Source organism: Haliotis asinina, chromosome 16 (assembly GCF_037392515.1).
Source record: "Haliotis asinina isolate JCU_RB_2024 chromosome 16, JCU_Hal_asi_v2, whole genome shotgun sequence".
In the NCBI taxonomy this organism is placed as follows: domain Eukaryota; kingdom Metazoa; phylum Mollusca; class Gastropoda; order Lepetellida; family Haliotidae; genus Haliotis; species Haliotis asinina.
This window is the reverse complement of record NC_090295.1, coordinates 40053669-40071401: the sequence shown is the minus strand read 5'-3', so window position 1 is coordinate 40071401 and position 17733 is coordinate 40053669. Positions and strand designations below refer to the sequence as shown.

Below are 17733 nucleotides of genomic sequence, written 5' to 3'. Positions count from 1 at the left end.
TAGTGACTACAACTATGGCCCCGTTCCCCAAAGCGATCGAAGCACTAATATAGTCGTAAGACCATGTGAAAGTATGGGAGTTAGATCACCTTTGCGCTATGATCGCTTTGAACGAAGAGCCCCAGGTAATGATAAGTATATCTACATTGCATGTTATGGCATGCCATAGACATGTCACAGAGCAGCATACCCGAGAAGATTCCACGGTAGAATAGGCCTTCAGCAACCCATGCTTGCCATAAAAGGCGACTATGCTTGTCGTAAGAGGCGACTCACGGGATCGGGTGGTCACTCGCTAACTTGGTTGATACATGTCATCGGTTCCCAACTGCGCAGATCGATGCTCATGTTGTTGATCACTGGATTGTCCGGTCCAGACTCGATTATTTACAGACCGCTGCCATATAGCTGGAATATTGCTGAGTGTGGCGTAAACTTCAACTCACTCACTCATAAAACAACCTCGGGACAAACTCTCGGTACTGGCTGGGATCACTAATTCCATGCGGCGGGTGATAACGCTCATATTCAACGTCATGGCTCCTGTTATTGGAGAATTAGATCAGGCGTGAGATGACTCCAAAGTTAGTTTTAGGAAGAATTGCTGGAGCTGAAATTAATGTACTTTTTGAATGGGTGTTTTTGTGAAGACTGATTTTAATGACACTACCGGGGTGCAGGTGTATCTCTCGATACAGTGGAGGCGCACACCTACATACAAGATATAAAAACACAATTTCTTGTATGACAATAGGAACAGAAAATCGAACGCATTACGCGACACAAGTGCTGCATTTAATGCAAAAGGGTTACCCTTGCAGAACATTTCGAGAACTGCTGAAAATATCCACTTACAAAAGAGAGCGCGAGTGTCTATTGTATAATGTCTGTGGATAATCGGGTGCGTCTGGTGCGTTTAAGTACATGAATGGCACCTGAAAATTTAATGTTTCTGCTATTCAAACTTGTTAGCCCTTACAAATAATAGTACAGGTGTCGGCACTGAGTACCTGAAGTCCAAGCACTTCTCCCCATTACTGAATAAATACAGACGGGAAAATGCGAGTGTCTTGACATTTAATGACCATGTACATGGGTGGTATCGGGGGTACTGGTTTCACGGACATATTTCCCTGTACGTTGTAGGGAGCTGATGAACCAGGGACAAATGCTCCAGCGCTGAAATGAGAAAACATGATGTTTTCAATCCAAGAAATACATTTTCTCAGTGAATACAGTGAAATGTAGATTCTAGTGGGCGGTGGGGTAGCCCAGTGGTTAAAGCTTTCCCTCGTCACGCCGAAGACCCTGGGTACAATGTGTGAAGCTCGTTTCTGGTGTCCCCTGTCGTAACATTTCAGTGAGTGAGTGAGTATGCTTTTACGTCGTTTTATGTTGCTAAAGGCGACGTAAAAGCATACTCACTCACTCACTCACTCACTCACTCACAGATTCTAGTACTCTTGTTGGCTTCCGGTCAGTCCAGTCAAGAGTCAGGCGCCCAATCGCCAACACACACTCAGACGCCTAACCCACTAAGCCACCGGGGCGACCTGTGGAATCTGTGTACTGGCCACAAGGTACGACTCTTTGGGCGTGGGGCTCAACCAGAACTACTGGAATGTGTACTTTACTGAGAAAAAATAATTCAAAACATAACATAATTACATTACTGTATTACATAATTTTGAAAAGTTCAAAACAGATCCCCATCTAATGATGATGATTGGTCGCAAGATAGTTCACTGTGACCCACTGAATTATTTATAGCCGTTGCATACAATCGCTGAATTATAACAAAGACTGACATAATGCAAGTCAATTACGTTTCAGATCATTACTCTAGCCATAAAATCTTCATCCAAGAACAAGAAAACGGACCTGCGGTGGAGGCATGCATGCCGGCGTTGTAGTCGCATGCCACCTCGTTCTTGACGTAGTCTTTTCTGTCGTCGGTGTAGCTGTCGTCTTTACCGGGGCCGCCTACCATGGCGCCGTACAGAGTATGGGGGTTGGGGCCCTTGTTGGTCTGTGACTCCCAGTTGCATGGGGCCGGCAACATGGGACAGGAGCTGAAACACGTGGACCGGAAGTGCAATTGGATTGGTCTGTTGTTTCAGGGTTCTTTATCACAAAGTCAGTTTGGCATTACGACGCATGAAGTAGATTGTGTTTTAATTGCCCAATGTGGTTTTGTCACAATTCTGTCATGTTTCTGTCATCCTCGTCCATTTCACCAGTGAACGTGTATGTTAACAAGACACTCTACTCACCGTGACAACCAATACTCAACTCAACACGTGTTTACTGTCATACTCGAAAGCCTGATGACATAACCAAGTCTCTCCTACAAATTCAATTCAAGGATTGACAACGGCGGAATATTCTGCATCAACTCGTTGCACTCGTGAAACAAATGAAGTTGCTGCAATATTGTTTGTCAGTATTGTACTTTCAACTTGTAACGTGCCACTCAAAGAAGTAATTCACAAATGTTTCAGAAGAAAGTTCAACTGTAACAATATTTTGACTCGGTCTTGTCGGGTCTACAATGTAGTTTGCAAGCAGACTTGCACCGAGGTCTCTCGCAGAAGGATCATTATTGTTTATTGATGAATTCCACCAATCACTGCGCTGAGTTGATTATCAGCAACTTGTTTTACCTCATACTGTAATAGTTGCCAATGGCTGATATCTATCATAGTAGGGAAAACATAGCAGAACATAGTCAAACACATTCTTTTCCCACAGATGTTACATCTCAACACGCATTATCTCCCTTCTTTGTATCTAATCAAAGCACATCGACTTAGATCTAACTTGACTAATACAAGCAAATGTGTGTCAACAAATATCCCTCTTCTGCTGGGACATGTATTTAATGGCTAGCATGTCTTTTGTCGACGAGGATTGTGTAAACGCCGTTGATCCGGTCACTGAGTTCTTGCACAACTGAGATTGCACAACTAAATCTGATAGCTACCAATCACGACTCACTCGCACCATGAAAGGGTCGTATTAGAACAAAGGTTCGCAGCAAGACATGACTAGTACACTCTGTGGGAAGAGAATGAGTCAAACGCCGTTCTGACCAAACAGACCTACAATGAATCCATCCAAAACACATTAGTAAAGAAAGAAAGTCTTAAACTTCGAGATAACAGGAAGTGTGACACCTGACACCGATGACTGTGCCATACGCAGTAACCCTTGATGAAACATGCAGATATACTAATGGCGTTTACAAACGATCTAACTTTCATTGACTTTCATTGACTTTCATTGACAATTGTTTTTCTTGTATCTTCATGTTATGAGAAAGTTTACGCATTATGCCAGTCAGATATATGTCACGGTGTTCAACATCATTGTGTTTTATCAGCATTCCAACTAAATTATGGCGACACATAGGACCAGCTTCAAATATTGTTCCGATTCTGGAAATAGACCAATATCCTCGAACATTCAACGATTTGACGAGCATCCACAAGAGCAAAAAGCGAGTGAGTGAGTATGGTTTTACCCGCTTTTAATATTAATATTTCAGCAACATCACGGCAGGGGACAACAGAAACAGGTTTCAGACATTGTACCCATGCAGGCAGTAGAACCCGGGTCTTCGGCGTGACGACCGAAGGTTTTAAGCACATGCTACCCAACAACAGAAAGAAATGTACACTAGTTTCCTCGAGATACTAACGATTTCCCATTGGTTACTTTCAATCAACCTATAACATAGATTTCCCATATCGTAAACCCACTTCATATCGATTATATAACAATATATTACGCCCCTTTTATCAATATTACAGCAATATCACGGGGGCACAAGAATGGGGTTGTTTAGTGTTTTCCTTGCTTCGGATCGACCATCGCAGCAGTGGAGATAAACACAATAAATGATACAAAGACACAAACAAGACACAATGATACAAACAATGAAATAGTACCTGGCCCTATGATGTGGATTCTTTGGGGGGTTCACTCCGTAACCTACAATAAAGCTTCTTCCGGTGTCGCCGTACACGTAATGGAGCTGCGTCATCGCCCACTTCCGGTACGACTCGGTGTTGATGCCGTCATCAGCGGCGACCAAAGCGATGAAGGCGGTGTTAGCTGGAGTATATTAACACTGTAAATTACTCGACCTGGACCAGACAATCCAGTGACTGAAAGTACAAACCAGCGACCAGCCACACCATCTTCGAAACGATGACTCGAAACTTGCAAGCCTGTTCCCACTCAGGTAACTGGTGATACCGGAATACCGAGAGTCTTTCATATTCTTTTCGGGAACATCTGATGCCATCACTGTTTTTCATTAATCAATCCAAGTAAACTTGCATCGCTAAATGGAGTATATCCCGGTAGATAATCTTGATAGGTTATTATTTGCCCCAGACCACCTCCGTAGTGGCGTTGCTTTGATCATACTACATGCCGTTGAAATATGGTACTTGGTAAAACAAGGACTGTCGGCTCGGAGTTACTATAATGTGTCTGAGTGGGGTATTTCAGTGAGCCTGCACTATAAACCCAACTTAAGTCTGGGCTAGTACAAGCAACCAAACGTACTCACTCATGCACGTCATATGAGCGAGTTATTCCGACGTACGACGTACGACGTCATTTGACCTCACTTCACCTTTGCCGTTGACGTTAGATATTGGTAATACCAGTCTGTTAAAGAGTGATCTATATAATGTGAAACCATTATGTACAATATGCTTTTGACATTCGTGTAGCTGGTTACAGAAGCAAGCACATATAGGACATACTGAAAGTAATGGTGAATCTTAGCCATATAATGATGTGATGTCTTGATCAGTACATCAGTTGAGACCAGTGAAGGTCCGGGGTTGAATGGGCCTTCAGCAACCCATGCTGGCCATAAAAGGCGACTATGCTTGTCGTAAGAGGCGACTAGCGGGATCGGGTGGTCAGGCTCATTGACTTAGTTGACACATTTGATGCTCATGCTGTTGAGCACTAGATTGTCTGACTCAGACTCGATTATTTACAGACCGCCGCCATATAGCTGGAATATTGCTGAATCGGGTGAAAACTAAACTCACGTCAGTTGACGACTGATGCAGTCACGTTAAGTGGATGGTGATGTACTGTAAAATGTAAACTGTACAATTTTGCAGCAACTTACAGGCATACCGAAGTGCCCCCCATTCCAGTCTGAACGCCATGCACTTGGGGGTATACACGATCTCCTTGCCCCCAGGGAACCACATCTTGAACGTGTCTTCTATGTGGCTCTTGTACAGATCTTTCTTTGTCGCCTCGTACATCAGTAGCTGAGGGAATGATCAATGATGTCAACATTGTTACATCGTAACTAGTGTTATTATAGGAACAAGGCCAAGTAACTAATGGTTTGTCTGTGGAAACATGGTGAAAGTTCGCATCTGTGTGTTTTGTCTTATGGAAAGTCGTTACCAAAAGTACCATAATTCTGTATGTATTTCATCCTTTCAAGCCGTGGGTCACATACATTGTTTGAATAAATTGCTTCACTTACAAAAGATTCAGTGAAGGTTCCAAACACTCCTGAACCTATCTTACTTCTTGTTGAACCTTGTTATCCATAAATGACGTGCCTTTATAACACCATCGCTTATACAGGCATACGCCCAAATTACACACTGAAGATTACACACATAATTAAATAAAGTCTCTGTCTGTCTGTCTTTCTGTCTGTGTGTGTGTGTGTGTGTGTGTGTGTGTGTGTGTGTGTGTATGTATGTATACGCATATGCATGCATGCTGATAAATGTCTTATGATGCTTGCATTAGATACCTGCAATAGAACATCAAGTTTGTGCATTGTTGGAAATTCATATGATTTTGAAGTTATGTACAGACGTTGCAATGCTTGATGTTTATTACAAATAGGTAGAACGTGATATTCATCTTCTAAATATGGCAGTTTGCATATATTACACAATTTGTCATGTCTAGCCTCACCAATATATCTGTCATTTCCGCTCATAGTTTGAGACCCCCATCTAAACTGGGCAAGATCACGTCTATGTTTAAAATAGCTAACTGTGAAGATATAAGATTCAACAACGAACATCTAAACATCAACGAACATCATCAACGAATAGGAGTATCTAAACATTTTCGTGCCCTTCATTAGTGGACAATGCAAGTTATGTTGATGTGAAACTTGGAACCTAGCTAGAAATTAATTTATAAATACCGTTTCACTTATAATTTGGATGCTAATGAGATTTCATTACTAAGGATGCCGCATTCACAATTCCCTGATGCCCAGTATCGTCATTATGTCCACATGCTCCATCGTTTGACTCACCTAAACCAATTCAGCTCATCTCAGCCTTGCAATGCAAACCCACTACATAACACAAATCTAGAATGGCCTCCCCTTTCACGCTATTAAATACAGTTCTTTGAATCCCATACAATAATACTTTATACACATCACAAAGAATTACGAAAAGAGTGCAATTTCAAGAATGAAAAATAAAATATAAATTGATACTTGTTTATGCAGTACTAAATGTTACGTGGAAGCTGCACACCACGATTACACCACACACTGAGCTCTGTATACCCTCAAATATAAACCGAATCCAAGTTACAGAAATAGGTTCAACAACCTTCAGTTAGACGAAATATCAAGCATCCTGAATGCTGCGTACATCGATTTCCTACATAAATCTTCCCTGGAAATGTATTTTACTAGCTTTGCCTTTCAAATATATACCTTAGTGTAAACGACTTTTCACCTTAACTCCCTGCACCACTTTTCACAGATTGGCCATGATCCTCCTTCCACACATTGATTCAAACACAGAAAACCGCAATCACGTGTCACGTGACATAATTATTTTTTATATATTTTTTTTTGCTTTATATGCGTTTTTCTTTTGTTCGATTTTAATCTCGTAATGTGTTGTTCCAGCTGATTGCATTCATTGGCTGTGAACGGTGAGTGTTGTAGTATTGAAGACAATTGAAGGGCCGTTGCGGTTCAGTAAAGTTGTTGATACGAGACGTGACGTAAACAGTGCTGTACATACATTAGCGCCATCTATCTTCTCGTCCCAGGAGAAGCCCCAGACGGACTTGTTCACGAAGTGCTGCTCGGCGTAATCCAAATACTGCCTGTCCCCTGTAGCCTTGTGCAGCCACATCCCGCCCCAGCTGTTCTCGTCAGCATCGGACTGGGAGCTGAAACAGCCGGGATGCTGTCTTCACTGACACACGTGAAGTTTACTGACACACTTTACTCATAAGCGTGGCAGTTTACTGATACACATCACACTTTACTAATGCACGTGGTAGTTTACTGACACACTTTGCCGATAGCCGTGACAGGTTTCTGATACACATGCCAGTTTACTGATACGCTTAGTAGTTTACTGATACACATGCCACTTTACTGATGCACGTGATAGTTTACTGACACACTTTACCGATAGCCGTGACAGGTTTCTGATACACATGCCAGTTTACTGATACGCTTAGTAGTTTACTGATACACATGCCACTTTACTGATGCACGTGATAGTTTACTGACACACTTTGCCGATAGCCGTGACAGGTTTCTGATACACATGCCAGTTTACTGATACGCTTAGTAGTTTACTGATACACATGCCACTTTACTGATGCACGTGATAGTTTACTGACACACTTTACCGATAGCCGTGACAGGTTTCTGATACACGTGGTACTTTACTGACCCACTTTGCCGATAGCCGTGACAGGTTTCTGATACACATAACAGTTTACTGATACGTTTGGTAGTTCACTGATACACATGACAACTTGCTGATGCACGTGGTGGTTTACAGATACACGTCACACTTTACTCATCACTAGAGAAAAGCCCTCCACTTGATGAAGATTTTAACGCCATATATTTTGGCAGTTTTAAATAGTATTTCGGTACTTCAAAAATGCCCGTCGATTTAAAGTAAGACATCATGAGTGATTGACAGGTGGTCATAGGCTGACTATTGTTTGGTGTCATCGATTTATATACCGTGTGCTGGTTGTAGCCCAGGGTTAATGACAATAAGTACCATGTGTATCGATTGTTCGTGCATTGCGCGTAGACGTTGTTGTAGGCCCATGTGTTCAACTTACTGCAATTGTCCAGGGTACCGCTAGGCAAGTGCTCAGGTGGTGATATTAGTGCTCAGGTGGTGATAACTCCCATACCATAACAAAAACCCATGATGTCTTTCAGGAAAATTTGTTTGGTGCATTGACATTGCATTATCTGGTTGCATTGTGTTTTGCTTAAGAGTATTTGTCACACGTAAACTGCTCATGGGTGCACTCGTCACCCCGTCGAAAGTATATCCGTCGCAAGTGTACTAGATGTACGTACGTGTAAAAGCCGGCAGCCGCTGAGACACTGGCGCTGTATTTTCCCTGGTGAGCCTTCCCGAACTCAAACAATTGCTTGGCGTGTTTCAGGAGGGTGGCCGAGTAAGCAGGATCTGGCAGGACACGAACAGAGAAAAATCTTGAACTCTTTCCAACCTCAGTGAGAACTTAAAATACCTACGATGTCATGTCATTTTTTACATCACGTCAGCACCAGTATCACTGTGATGGATTGGATAGATCACTGAGAATTCGGCTTCCCACCAGATAAAGATGGCGAGCTTGTTCTGCACTACGGGTATCATATCACTCTGCCACGAACTGGTAGTATAGGTGTGACTGTCACTGTCAGCAGGGACGACACACGTAATCGTATTTTACACAATGGGAGTGGAGCCAATGATACATCACAAACAGACCAGGGGACAATGATAACACATTTCCATTAAAGCTGAAATACAAACTCGATTGGTACTGCCTTCTGATAAGCATGTTCGTACAAGAATCGTACAGGAGCAGAAATGTCTCTGTGATTGATGCTATCAACATTGCTTGGGTAAAGGAGACCTGAGTGAGTGAGAGAAGTGTTGTGAAAGGCCCAAAGGCATGTCTCAGATGTATTACACATGGGTGAAACCCAAGCGTAATTTTATTACAGCCATGTAGGAATCAAACCAAAGGGAGGCAACCCTGCATAGGGAATTATACTGCCTAAAACCATGTCCGGTCAACCCGTGCTTCTCCAAAAGAAAACAAGTGAAACATCGACAGGGGTCTAAACCTCGCCCATTAACACACGGCAAACATTACTCCCAGACTCACTATATCTTTGCATACATGGTACTAATAATAGTGGGAGAATTCAAGTTGACTTTTCACGTACCCTTCTTCTTGAAGGCAATGGAACCGGCGGCCATTGCAGCAGCTGTCTCCATGGCGAGGTCGGATCCAGGTTTGGAGGCGTCGATCTTGTAGGCTGGTCTCGGCTCTGTCATGCGCTCGGGACTGGTCCATGTCCCGTGGTCTGATCCACCGTTTCCTACCTGCGTGTTGGTTTAAAGGGTTGGAACATGTTGGTTTGTTGGAATTCAAAGTAAATTAAATGTAACCAATAGCCAATAAAGAAGAATACATTGTTATCTCATCAAGTTGAAATTCAACGCGTCTAAGGAATGCGAACTATTCATCGAAACGCAAGTTATAACGAGTTACAGCAAGTGTTAGAATTCGGGAAACCTTTGACCCCCATAAACAAGTCATGAACACGATATCACGTTTTAGGTTCAACCATAAATGTTTCCATGATCATTTTTATGTGTCGATTTATATATTTAAAAAGGTGGTTACTGAAAAAAGTTTGACCTAATTACATACTAAACGAGGGGTGAAACTGTGAGTGGGTATGGGGCACCTGTGCGTATAGCTCGTTAGGCTTGGTGTGGCACTTGATGAAGTAGTCCAATGGCCACTTGATACATTCATACATCTTCTCCAGCTGACCCGTCTTCTCGTAGGCGTCCTTGTATCTGATGAGACTCCACGTCAGAAGGGTCGTGCTGAACGCCATGGGGAAGTTGAATTTAACATTGTCTCCAGCTGCGTTAAGACGGAAACAATAAACAACTCCATGTGAGCACATTGGAAGAATCATGTATTCGGGTAAAAATGTCATCTGACGGAAGATATTTGTATTCAGTCACGAAGAAACAGATTCCACATGCTTTAAAAAACGGAACAGGAATGTGGGAAAATCATACCAATGGTTCTGTGAAGATCAATAAAAACACGAACTAAAGAAACGTCATTCATGCACATAATAATGGTATCAAACATCACTTTACTGCTAGTCATTCACGTACATATCCTTAATATTAGACGTCTAAGATGATTAAAGCAAGCGATGTAGCCAATTCCACCTCTAACACCTCTGAAGCTCCAACCTTTTGGTGTTCTGGGATTGGACAGATCAGATTGCCGTTGTACGAAACAACTTTACGACTAAATTCTGACAAACCCTAACGTAAAATGGATACTTACGCAGCCTTAACTGATGTGATTGCACAATGCCGTTAGAAAGTGGTCCAAAAACGTATTTGTTATGTTTGGAATTACACTTTCTTAGTAAAGTACAACTTCTAGTACTTTTGTTTCCTTCAGTCCCATCCGGAATTCGAAACCACAGCCTAAAAAGTCAGGCACCTGTTCCCCAGCACGCAAAGTGTAATACTAAATATAACATGTTACTTAAATGATGTAATTAGAGAGCTAATTTGTTTTGTACAAGGGCAAGAAGATTCTCAGCAAACAATGCTGGTTGGTTGGACTTGGTTAACGTTGCTACTGTGCCTTCCACTACAAGCTGAAGTTTCGTGAGAAATAACCTCTGCTTCTAGATACAAACCATTATATATTCGAGATAATGCATTCTGCTCACCGTCATACCATCCTCCAGTGAGGTCCTCCCCGTTGGCACCCTTGTCGTTGAGGGCGGAGTCCCCCCTCCAAGGGATCCTGTTGTCTGGGGGGAGCTTCCCAGATCTCTGAGCCTCGTAGAACAAGATGGACTTCATCAGGATATCACCGTAGTTATACTTGGTTTTCTGGGCACCTAGACAGAGGGAACACTCACTGATAGTCGGATTAATGTCCAGTTTAGTAATACGTATGAAGTAATTTCTGTTGAGGGAAAAGGATTTTCAGTATACTCAAAATTATATCTTTCAATGCTTGAACATTGAAAACTTCCAAGGAAGCATTGAAAGAATATATTACCTGTTATGACGGGAAGATGCGGCAACGTTTGTCCATCGTTAGTGACGTCCACTAGCACCCCAGTGCCTGCCGGAACGCCGCCTCCACAGACGTTGCCAGATATCTTGATACAATACTGAGTCCCTCCATAGTGGATACCCATGTAGTCGTGGTTCACCATGACGAAGCGCTTGCTGCATGATGAGGAGTCTCCCAACAAATCCCCCTCCGACGTCTGAAGAAAAGTGAATGAGCTAGGCACAAAATATTTGCAGGGGAGTAAAAGCGACCAGTCCAACAGAGGTTATAACTGCGAGTGATGCATAAAGACCGTGTCGTGCAGAGAGATTGGACATTACAGATCCTGGCACTTCTAGGGACACTACTATTTTACCGTGAGTATTTGTAACGCTGTGAATCACAAGGCTATCTGTGTTACTGATAACTCACAAAGTGGTCAAGTCAGTTTTTATTTAAAGCATTATTAATTTATTATCATGAGAGAACCTGAGTTGAGCTGTGTACCTACGTACACATAACAGTAAAACGCGATTTTCGACATCGATATAATTATAATTATCTTTTAAATATCATGTTAATTGTAATGCAATTTTTCTTTTTCAGTCATGTGCTCGGGGCATATACTTCAAAAATCATGTTGAAAGATGTACATGTCTGACATCAGGTCAGTTATAGGCAGACATGGAATGTGAGAAGATCACGTAGACACAGTGTTTGTCTTTACATCAGGTCAGTTATAGGCAGACATGGAATGTGAGAAGATCACATAGACACAGTGTTTTTCTTTACGTCAGGTCAGTTATAGGCAGACATGGAATGTGAGAAGATCACGTAGACACAGTGTTTGTCTTTACATCAGGTCAGTTATAGGCAGACATGGAATGTGAGAAGATCACGTAGACACAGTGTTTGTCTTTACATCAGGTCAGTTATAGGCAGACATGGAATGTGAGAAGATCACGTAGACACAGTGTTTGTCTTTACATCAGGTCAGTTATAGGCAGACATGGAATGTGACAAGATTACGTTGACTCATTGTTTGTCTTTACATTCGGCCAATTATAGGCAGACATGGAATTTGAGAAAATCTCGTAGACACAGTGTTTGTCTTTACATCAGGTTCACTATAAAAAGACATGTAAAGTTCCTTACTGAGATTCCCTTCACATCCGAGGTGAAGACCAGGACTAGCTCCCACCCCACGATCTCATCCTTCAGGTCGAAACAAACCTGCCCCTCCCACATGTCCCCACGGTGAGTGATCACGGTTAGTGGGGCGGTCAGGTTGTGACCCACGTGTTCTGGTTTCAGACCAGCTAGAAAACAAACACAAATCATGACTTCTTAAAACCCATATTGGTTAAGTTAAAACTGTACGTTTTAAGTAATGAGAAAAATTGTTACATTGAAACGGTTGGCAACGTACTTGCAAAGTTTAATGGGAACATATATTCACGCACGCACGCACGCACCCACGCACGCACGCACTCGCACACACTGAGAGAGAGAGAGAGAGAGTTAAAAGTTTTATAATTTTGTTGTGGCCGGCGACTTAATATTTTACGATGCTTCATTAACTTCATGGACATGGCAAGAAAGGTTTGTGAGCCGGACACTGGCGCCAGTGTAAAAAATACAGTATATTTTTCGTATTGTCTAGTAATTGTTGCGTTTTCTAATTATTCAGCTCACTGTGAAATGTAATTAAATGTTATAAGAAAGAGAAGTACTCACCTGTTGGTGCAGGTGGAGGTGTGGTTGGTGGCCAGGCTAGATATAAATAAAACATGGTCATGTTGTCAACAACATATAAACCTGAAAGGTGCGTCTTATGGCTTCTTTTCCCGGAATAACCACATCTGAGGTTTTTGTTTGCTCCCAGGTTTTACATTTTGTAAGTAAAACCTATTCCCCAGTTTCACATTTTGAAAGTATGACCTATAGCTACTGTTCCTTAACTCTATATTATCATCAACATTCAAATTCAGATGCACGTGATGTGTGAGTGTTTGATATCAATTTAAAAAATATCGTCAAAGATCAATTTATTGTGCACATATTTCCCTGGCAGTATTGGAACTACATCTGAAAGGTTAATAGGCAGGCACTCTACCTCACAGCCATCCAACCAAAATGGTTTTGGGGGTGAATTATCAATGTAACCCCTCGACCATCTGGTGGCGCTGAAGGAAGGTCTAGATCGCTACGAGCTACGCCCTCCCAGCCATACGTCTCCCCACCCTCCGGGCTTGGGTCTTACATTCTCAGTCATAACCTCAGAGTCGTGCCTTATCCTACACATAACTCCAGTTGTAGGGATGTTTGCATGGGAAGGGCCTTACTTTACCAACCATAACCCTGGGTTGTATAAAGGGCCATTAAGTACTAAGTTAATCAGTGATCAGATCCGGTTGTCATGGTTGTTCATTATATCCATCACTGGTTTGATTTGAATATCAGAATATATTATATTGTCCAGTGTTAAGCAGCCATATGACGTTCCTAACTTATCGTATTCACAAACACATTTTTTTTTCAAGATACCACTTCAGTTACAGTGTTAAAAAAATGTTTTTAAAAATGTTTTTAAAAATGTTAACAAAATGTTAACAAAACGTTTCATGCATCGATATGAAGTTATCATATGGAATATGAGATGAGAAGATGACAACATACTCTCTCCTGGTGCCAGTGTCACCGTTGTAGTAAGCGTCGTGGGTGTAGTTGGAGTCGTGGACATGGGAGTTGTTGAAGGTTGTGTTGTTGTATTAGGCATTTTACCGAAGATGACGTTGACTGTCGGTGTGATGTCTCCACTACCATGACCAAGGAAGTCTATACATAGTTTATCACCTGTGTGTTCCACTCCGTTGAAGGGTTTATTGACCAGGACGTACTCTCTACCATCATCACTGTGGGACTCTATGTCAGCCAGCCACACCTGACAGGTAGACAGAGACAGCACACCTTACTTCCTGTATGAAAAGCCTTTACTTTAAGTTATTAATGCATAGTGGCGGTAGCCTAGTGGTTAAAGCGTTCATCCGTCACACCGAAGACCCATGTTCGATTCTGCGCTTGTGTACACGTGAAGCCTGTTTCTGGTATATCGTGATATTGCAGGAATATTGCTAAACGCGACATAAAACTAAACTCACTCACTCACCCATTCACTACAAACTCACTTCAAGCGACGAGGTCGGCTCGCTGATCTCTAAACGAGCTCTCCAGGACGACACGTCATGATCGAAAGGTAAACAGAACTGCCCTTGAAAACCACCACTCCAGTGGTTGCCAATGGTTACAGGAACCACGTCCGCTGATGTAACGCAGAGCAAACCCAGGAACCAGAGTACCAACATCTGAAAGAGCAATACATAAACACATATAACTACTTACTGGAGATGAATATCAATCAAACCCATCGTAATTACGCTCGTTATCCACACAGTGCGTGTAATCCACCATTGTCTTTCTCGAAATATTCATATGTTGTTTTATGCCGCAGTCGATAATACACCACCCATGTCATACTGTATATTATCTCTGTCACCCTAAAGCTGATACGACTAGCCCGAATTTAATCATGGCAACGGTATGGTGGGTTATGGGAAACGGAAATATGCGGCGCGTCGTTATTTCCTCAGCTACATCTGCAAAACCAGACTTAGTTAAAACACATTATGAAACAAAAATACATTTTTTTAAAGCAGCTTGCAACCATGTTGTTTTTACATGTTTAAGTAAAATGGTCTACTTCGTTTCAGTAACATATGTTTTTGCATTTTCGTCGACAATATACTAAATAGTCTATTTTGATATATGCCAGTGTAACTATCTCCGACTTCGCTATGAAACCATATTGCTCTGCCAATAAATATTTTGAACAGAATAGTGAATTTGAAGACTCATAATTATTCCCATTTTTGCCATTTTGACGAACTGGCCTTACAGTTACACTCTAACAATCGAACGCCAATTAATATATACAGTTTATTTCTGGATGCCTACACAGAATGTTCAAACAATTTATGAATAAAATATATACTACCTTGTTTATCGTATTTCAAAGTTTCAGTAGGTTAGGTTGTACTTCAGCAAGTCCTAACCAGCTACGATTCCATGTTTTTGCAAGAACTAGATAACCTTATAACCTTGACCTCTTAGGTTCTGTACACGTGGAAATGAAGGCTGCTCACCGAACATATTGTCTGTTATTATCTACGGCTTCGTTGCTGAATCATTTTATGAAATTATTTTGATTTCTTGAAATTGTAAGATGTTATCACAATCTTTAATAGTAATAGTATTACCAATCCATATATAAAGTGTTGATCGATTTTTAAGCCAACATCAAACACAGCGGTTTCTTTCTTCTTTTTTTTTCTTGTTGCCTATGTTTATTGTGATTGAAGACTCTTGGGTGGCCTACATGATGCAGTGTTTGCACATCGATCTAAAACTCGTAATTAGACATGTTTACTTTGTATTTAATTCCTCGTAATTAGACATGTTTACTTTGTATTTGATTCCTCGTAATTAGACATGTTTACTTTGTATTTGATACCTCGTAATTAGACATGTTTACTTTGTATTTGATTCCTCGTAATTAGACATGTTTACTTTGTATTTGATACCTCGTAATTAGACATGTTTGCTTTGTATTTGATTCCTCGTAATTAGACATGTTTACTTTGTATTTGATTCCTCGTAATTAGACATGTTTACTTTGTATTTGATTCCTCGCAATTAGACATGTTTCCTTTGTATTTGACTCCTCGTAATTAGACATGTTTACTTTGCATTTGATTCCTCGTAATTAGACACGTTTACTTTGTATTTGATTCCTCGTAATTAGACAGGTTTACTTTGCATTTGATTCCTCGTAATTAGACATGTTTACTTTGTATTTGATACCTCGTAATTAGACATGTTTACTTTGTATTTGATTCCTCGTAATTAGACATGTTTACTTTGTATTTGATTCCTCGTAATTAGACATGTTTCCTTTGTATTTGATTCCTCGTAATTAGACATGTTTACTTTGTATTTGATTCCTCGTAATTAGACATGTTTACTTTGTATTTGATTCCTCGTAATTAGACATGTTTACTTTGTATTTGATACCTCGTAATTAGACATGTTTACTTTGTATTTGATTCCTCGTAATTAGACATGTTTACTTTGTATTTGATACCTCGTAATTAGACATGTTTACTTTGTATTTGATTCCTCGCAATTAGACATGTTTACTTTGTATTTGATACCTCGTAATTAGACATGTTTACTTTGTATTTGATTCCTCGCAATTAGACATGTTTACTTTGTATTTGATACCTCGTAATTAGACATGTTTACTTTGCATTTGATACCTCGTAATTAGACGTTTACTTTGTATTTGATTCGTCGTAATTAGACATGTTTACTTTGTATTTGATTCCTCGTAATTAGACGTTTACTTTGTATTTGATTCCTCGTAATTAGACATGTTTACTTTGCATTTGATTCCTCGTAATTAGACATGTTTACTTTGTATTTGATTCCTCGTAATTAGACGTTTACTTTGCATTTGATTCCTCGTAATTAGACATGTTTACTTTGTATTTGATTCCTCGTAATTAGACGTTTACTTTGTATTTGATTCGTCGTAATTAGACATGTTTACTTTGTATTTGATTCGTCGTAATTAGACATGTTTACTTTGTATTTGATTCCTCGTAATTAGACATGTTTACTTTGTATTTGATTCCTCGTAATTAGACATGTTTACTTTGTATTTGATTCCTCGTAATTAGACATGTTTACTTTGTATTTGATACCTCGTAATTAGACATGTTTACTTTGTATTTGATTCCTCGTAATTAGACATGTTTACTTTGTATTTGATTCCTCGTAATTAGACATGTTTACTTTGTATTTGATACCTCGTAATTAGACATGTTTACTTTGTATTTGATTCCTCGTAATTAGACGTTTACTTTGTATTTGATTCGTCGTAATTAGACATGTTTACTTTGTATTTGATTCGTCGTAATTAGACATGTTTACTTTGTATTTGATTCCTCGTAATTAGACATGTTTACTTTGTATTTGATTCCTCGTAATTAGACATGTTTACTTTGTATTTGATACCTCGTAATTAGACATGTTTACTTTGTATTTGATTCTTCGTAATTAGACATGTTTACTTTGTATTTGATTCCTCGTAATTAGACGTTTACTTTGTATTTGATTCGTCGTAATTAGACATGTTAAGTTTGTATTATTGTTTAAGGCGGCACACAATGACATACATTCACTGTTTGGGATCAGTTGGAATGCTGCTAATGCCGTAATACTTTGTTCTGGTATGTGATAACACCAGGTGCTTTGTAGATATGTGTCTCCAGAATAGCCACTACTGGAAAGAAGACAGAGAACCACAAAAGGGCCTTGACCTGGTTATTGGCCACGTACATGTAGCACAAGGTCATTCGTCTTAAACTGGCATTATTTATGTAAAAACGGATACAAGGACGTATGACTACTTACAGGTCACTATAATATACATTTCAACCTGAACAGACGCAGAGTCTACGCTAAAAT

General features: G+C 40.5%; 1 protein-coding gene across 1 annotated transcript; it reads right to left on the bottom strand.

Annotated features, from left to right (window-relative positions):
• Positions 1-1062: 1062 nt before the first annotated feature.
• Positions 1063-15322, bottom strand: LOC137268912 (uncharacterized). Its single transcript, XM_067803519.1, has 15 exons — positions 15200-15322; positions 14334-14510; positions 13825-14089; positions 12883-12918; positions 12301-12464; positions 11149-11362; positions 10811-10984; positions 9788-9972; positions 9260-9419; positions 8378-8489; positions 7059-7209; positions 5159-5306; positions 3951-4116; positions 1882-2072; positions 1063-1179 (listed from the first exon to the last, which is right to left on the bottom strand). The coding sequence occupies exons 2-15, from the start codon at positions 14508-14510 to the stop codon at positions 1118-1120; spliced, it is 2205 nt and encodes a 734-aa protein (XP_067659620.1). The 5' UTR covers positions 15200-15322; the 3' UTR covers positions 1063-1117.
• Positions 15323-17733: the final 2411 nt, after the last annotated feature.

Bases quoted from the DNA above. Each gene is read 5' to 3' on its own strand.
- LOC137268912 (XM_067803519.1), bottom strand. From the start codon at position 14,510: ATGTTGGTACTCTGGTTCCTGGGTTTGCTCTGCGTTACATCAGCGGAC. The intron at 14,090-14,333 runs GTGAGTTTGTAG...TCTACCTGTCAG, and splicing joins AGCCGACCTCGTCGCTTGAA to GTGTGGCTGGCTGACATAGA. The intron at 7,210-8,377 runs GTACGTACATCT...CGGCTGTTTCAG, and splicing joins GCGGCTGCCGGCTTTTACAC to CTCCCAGTCCGATGCTGACG.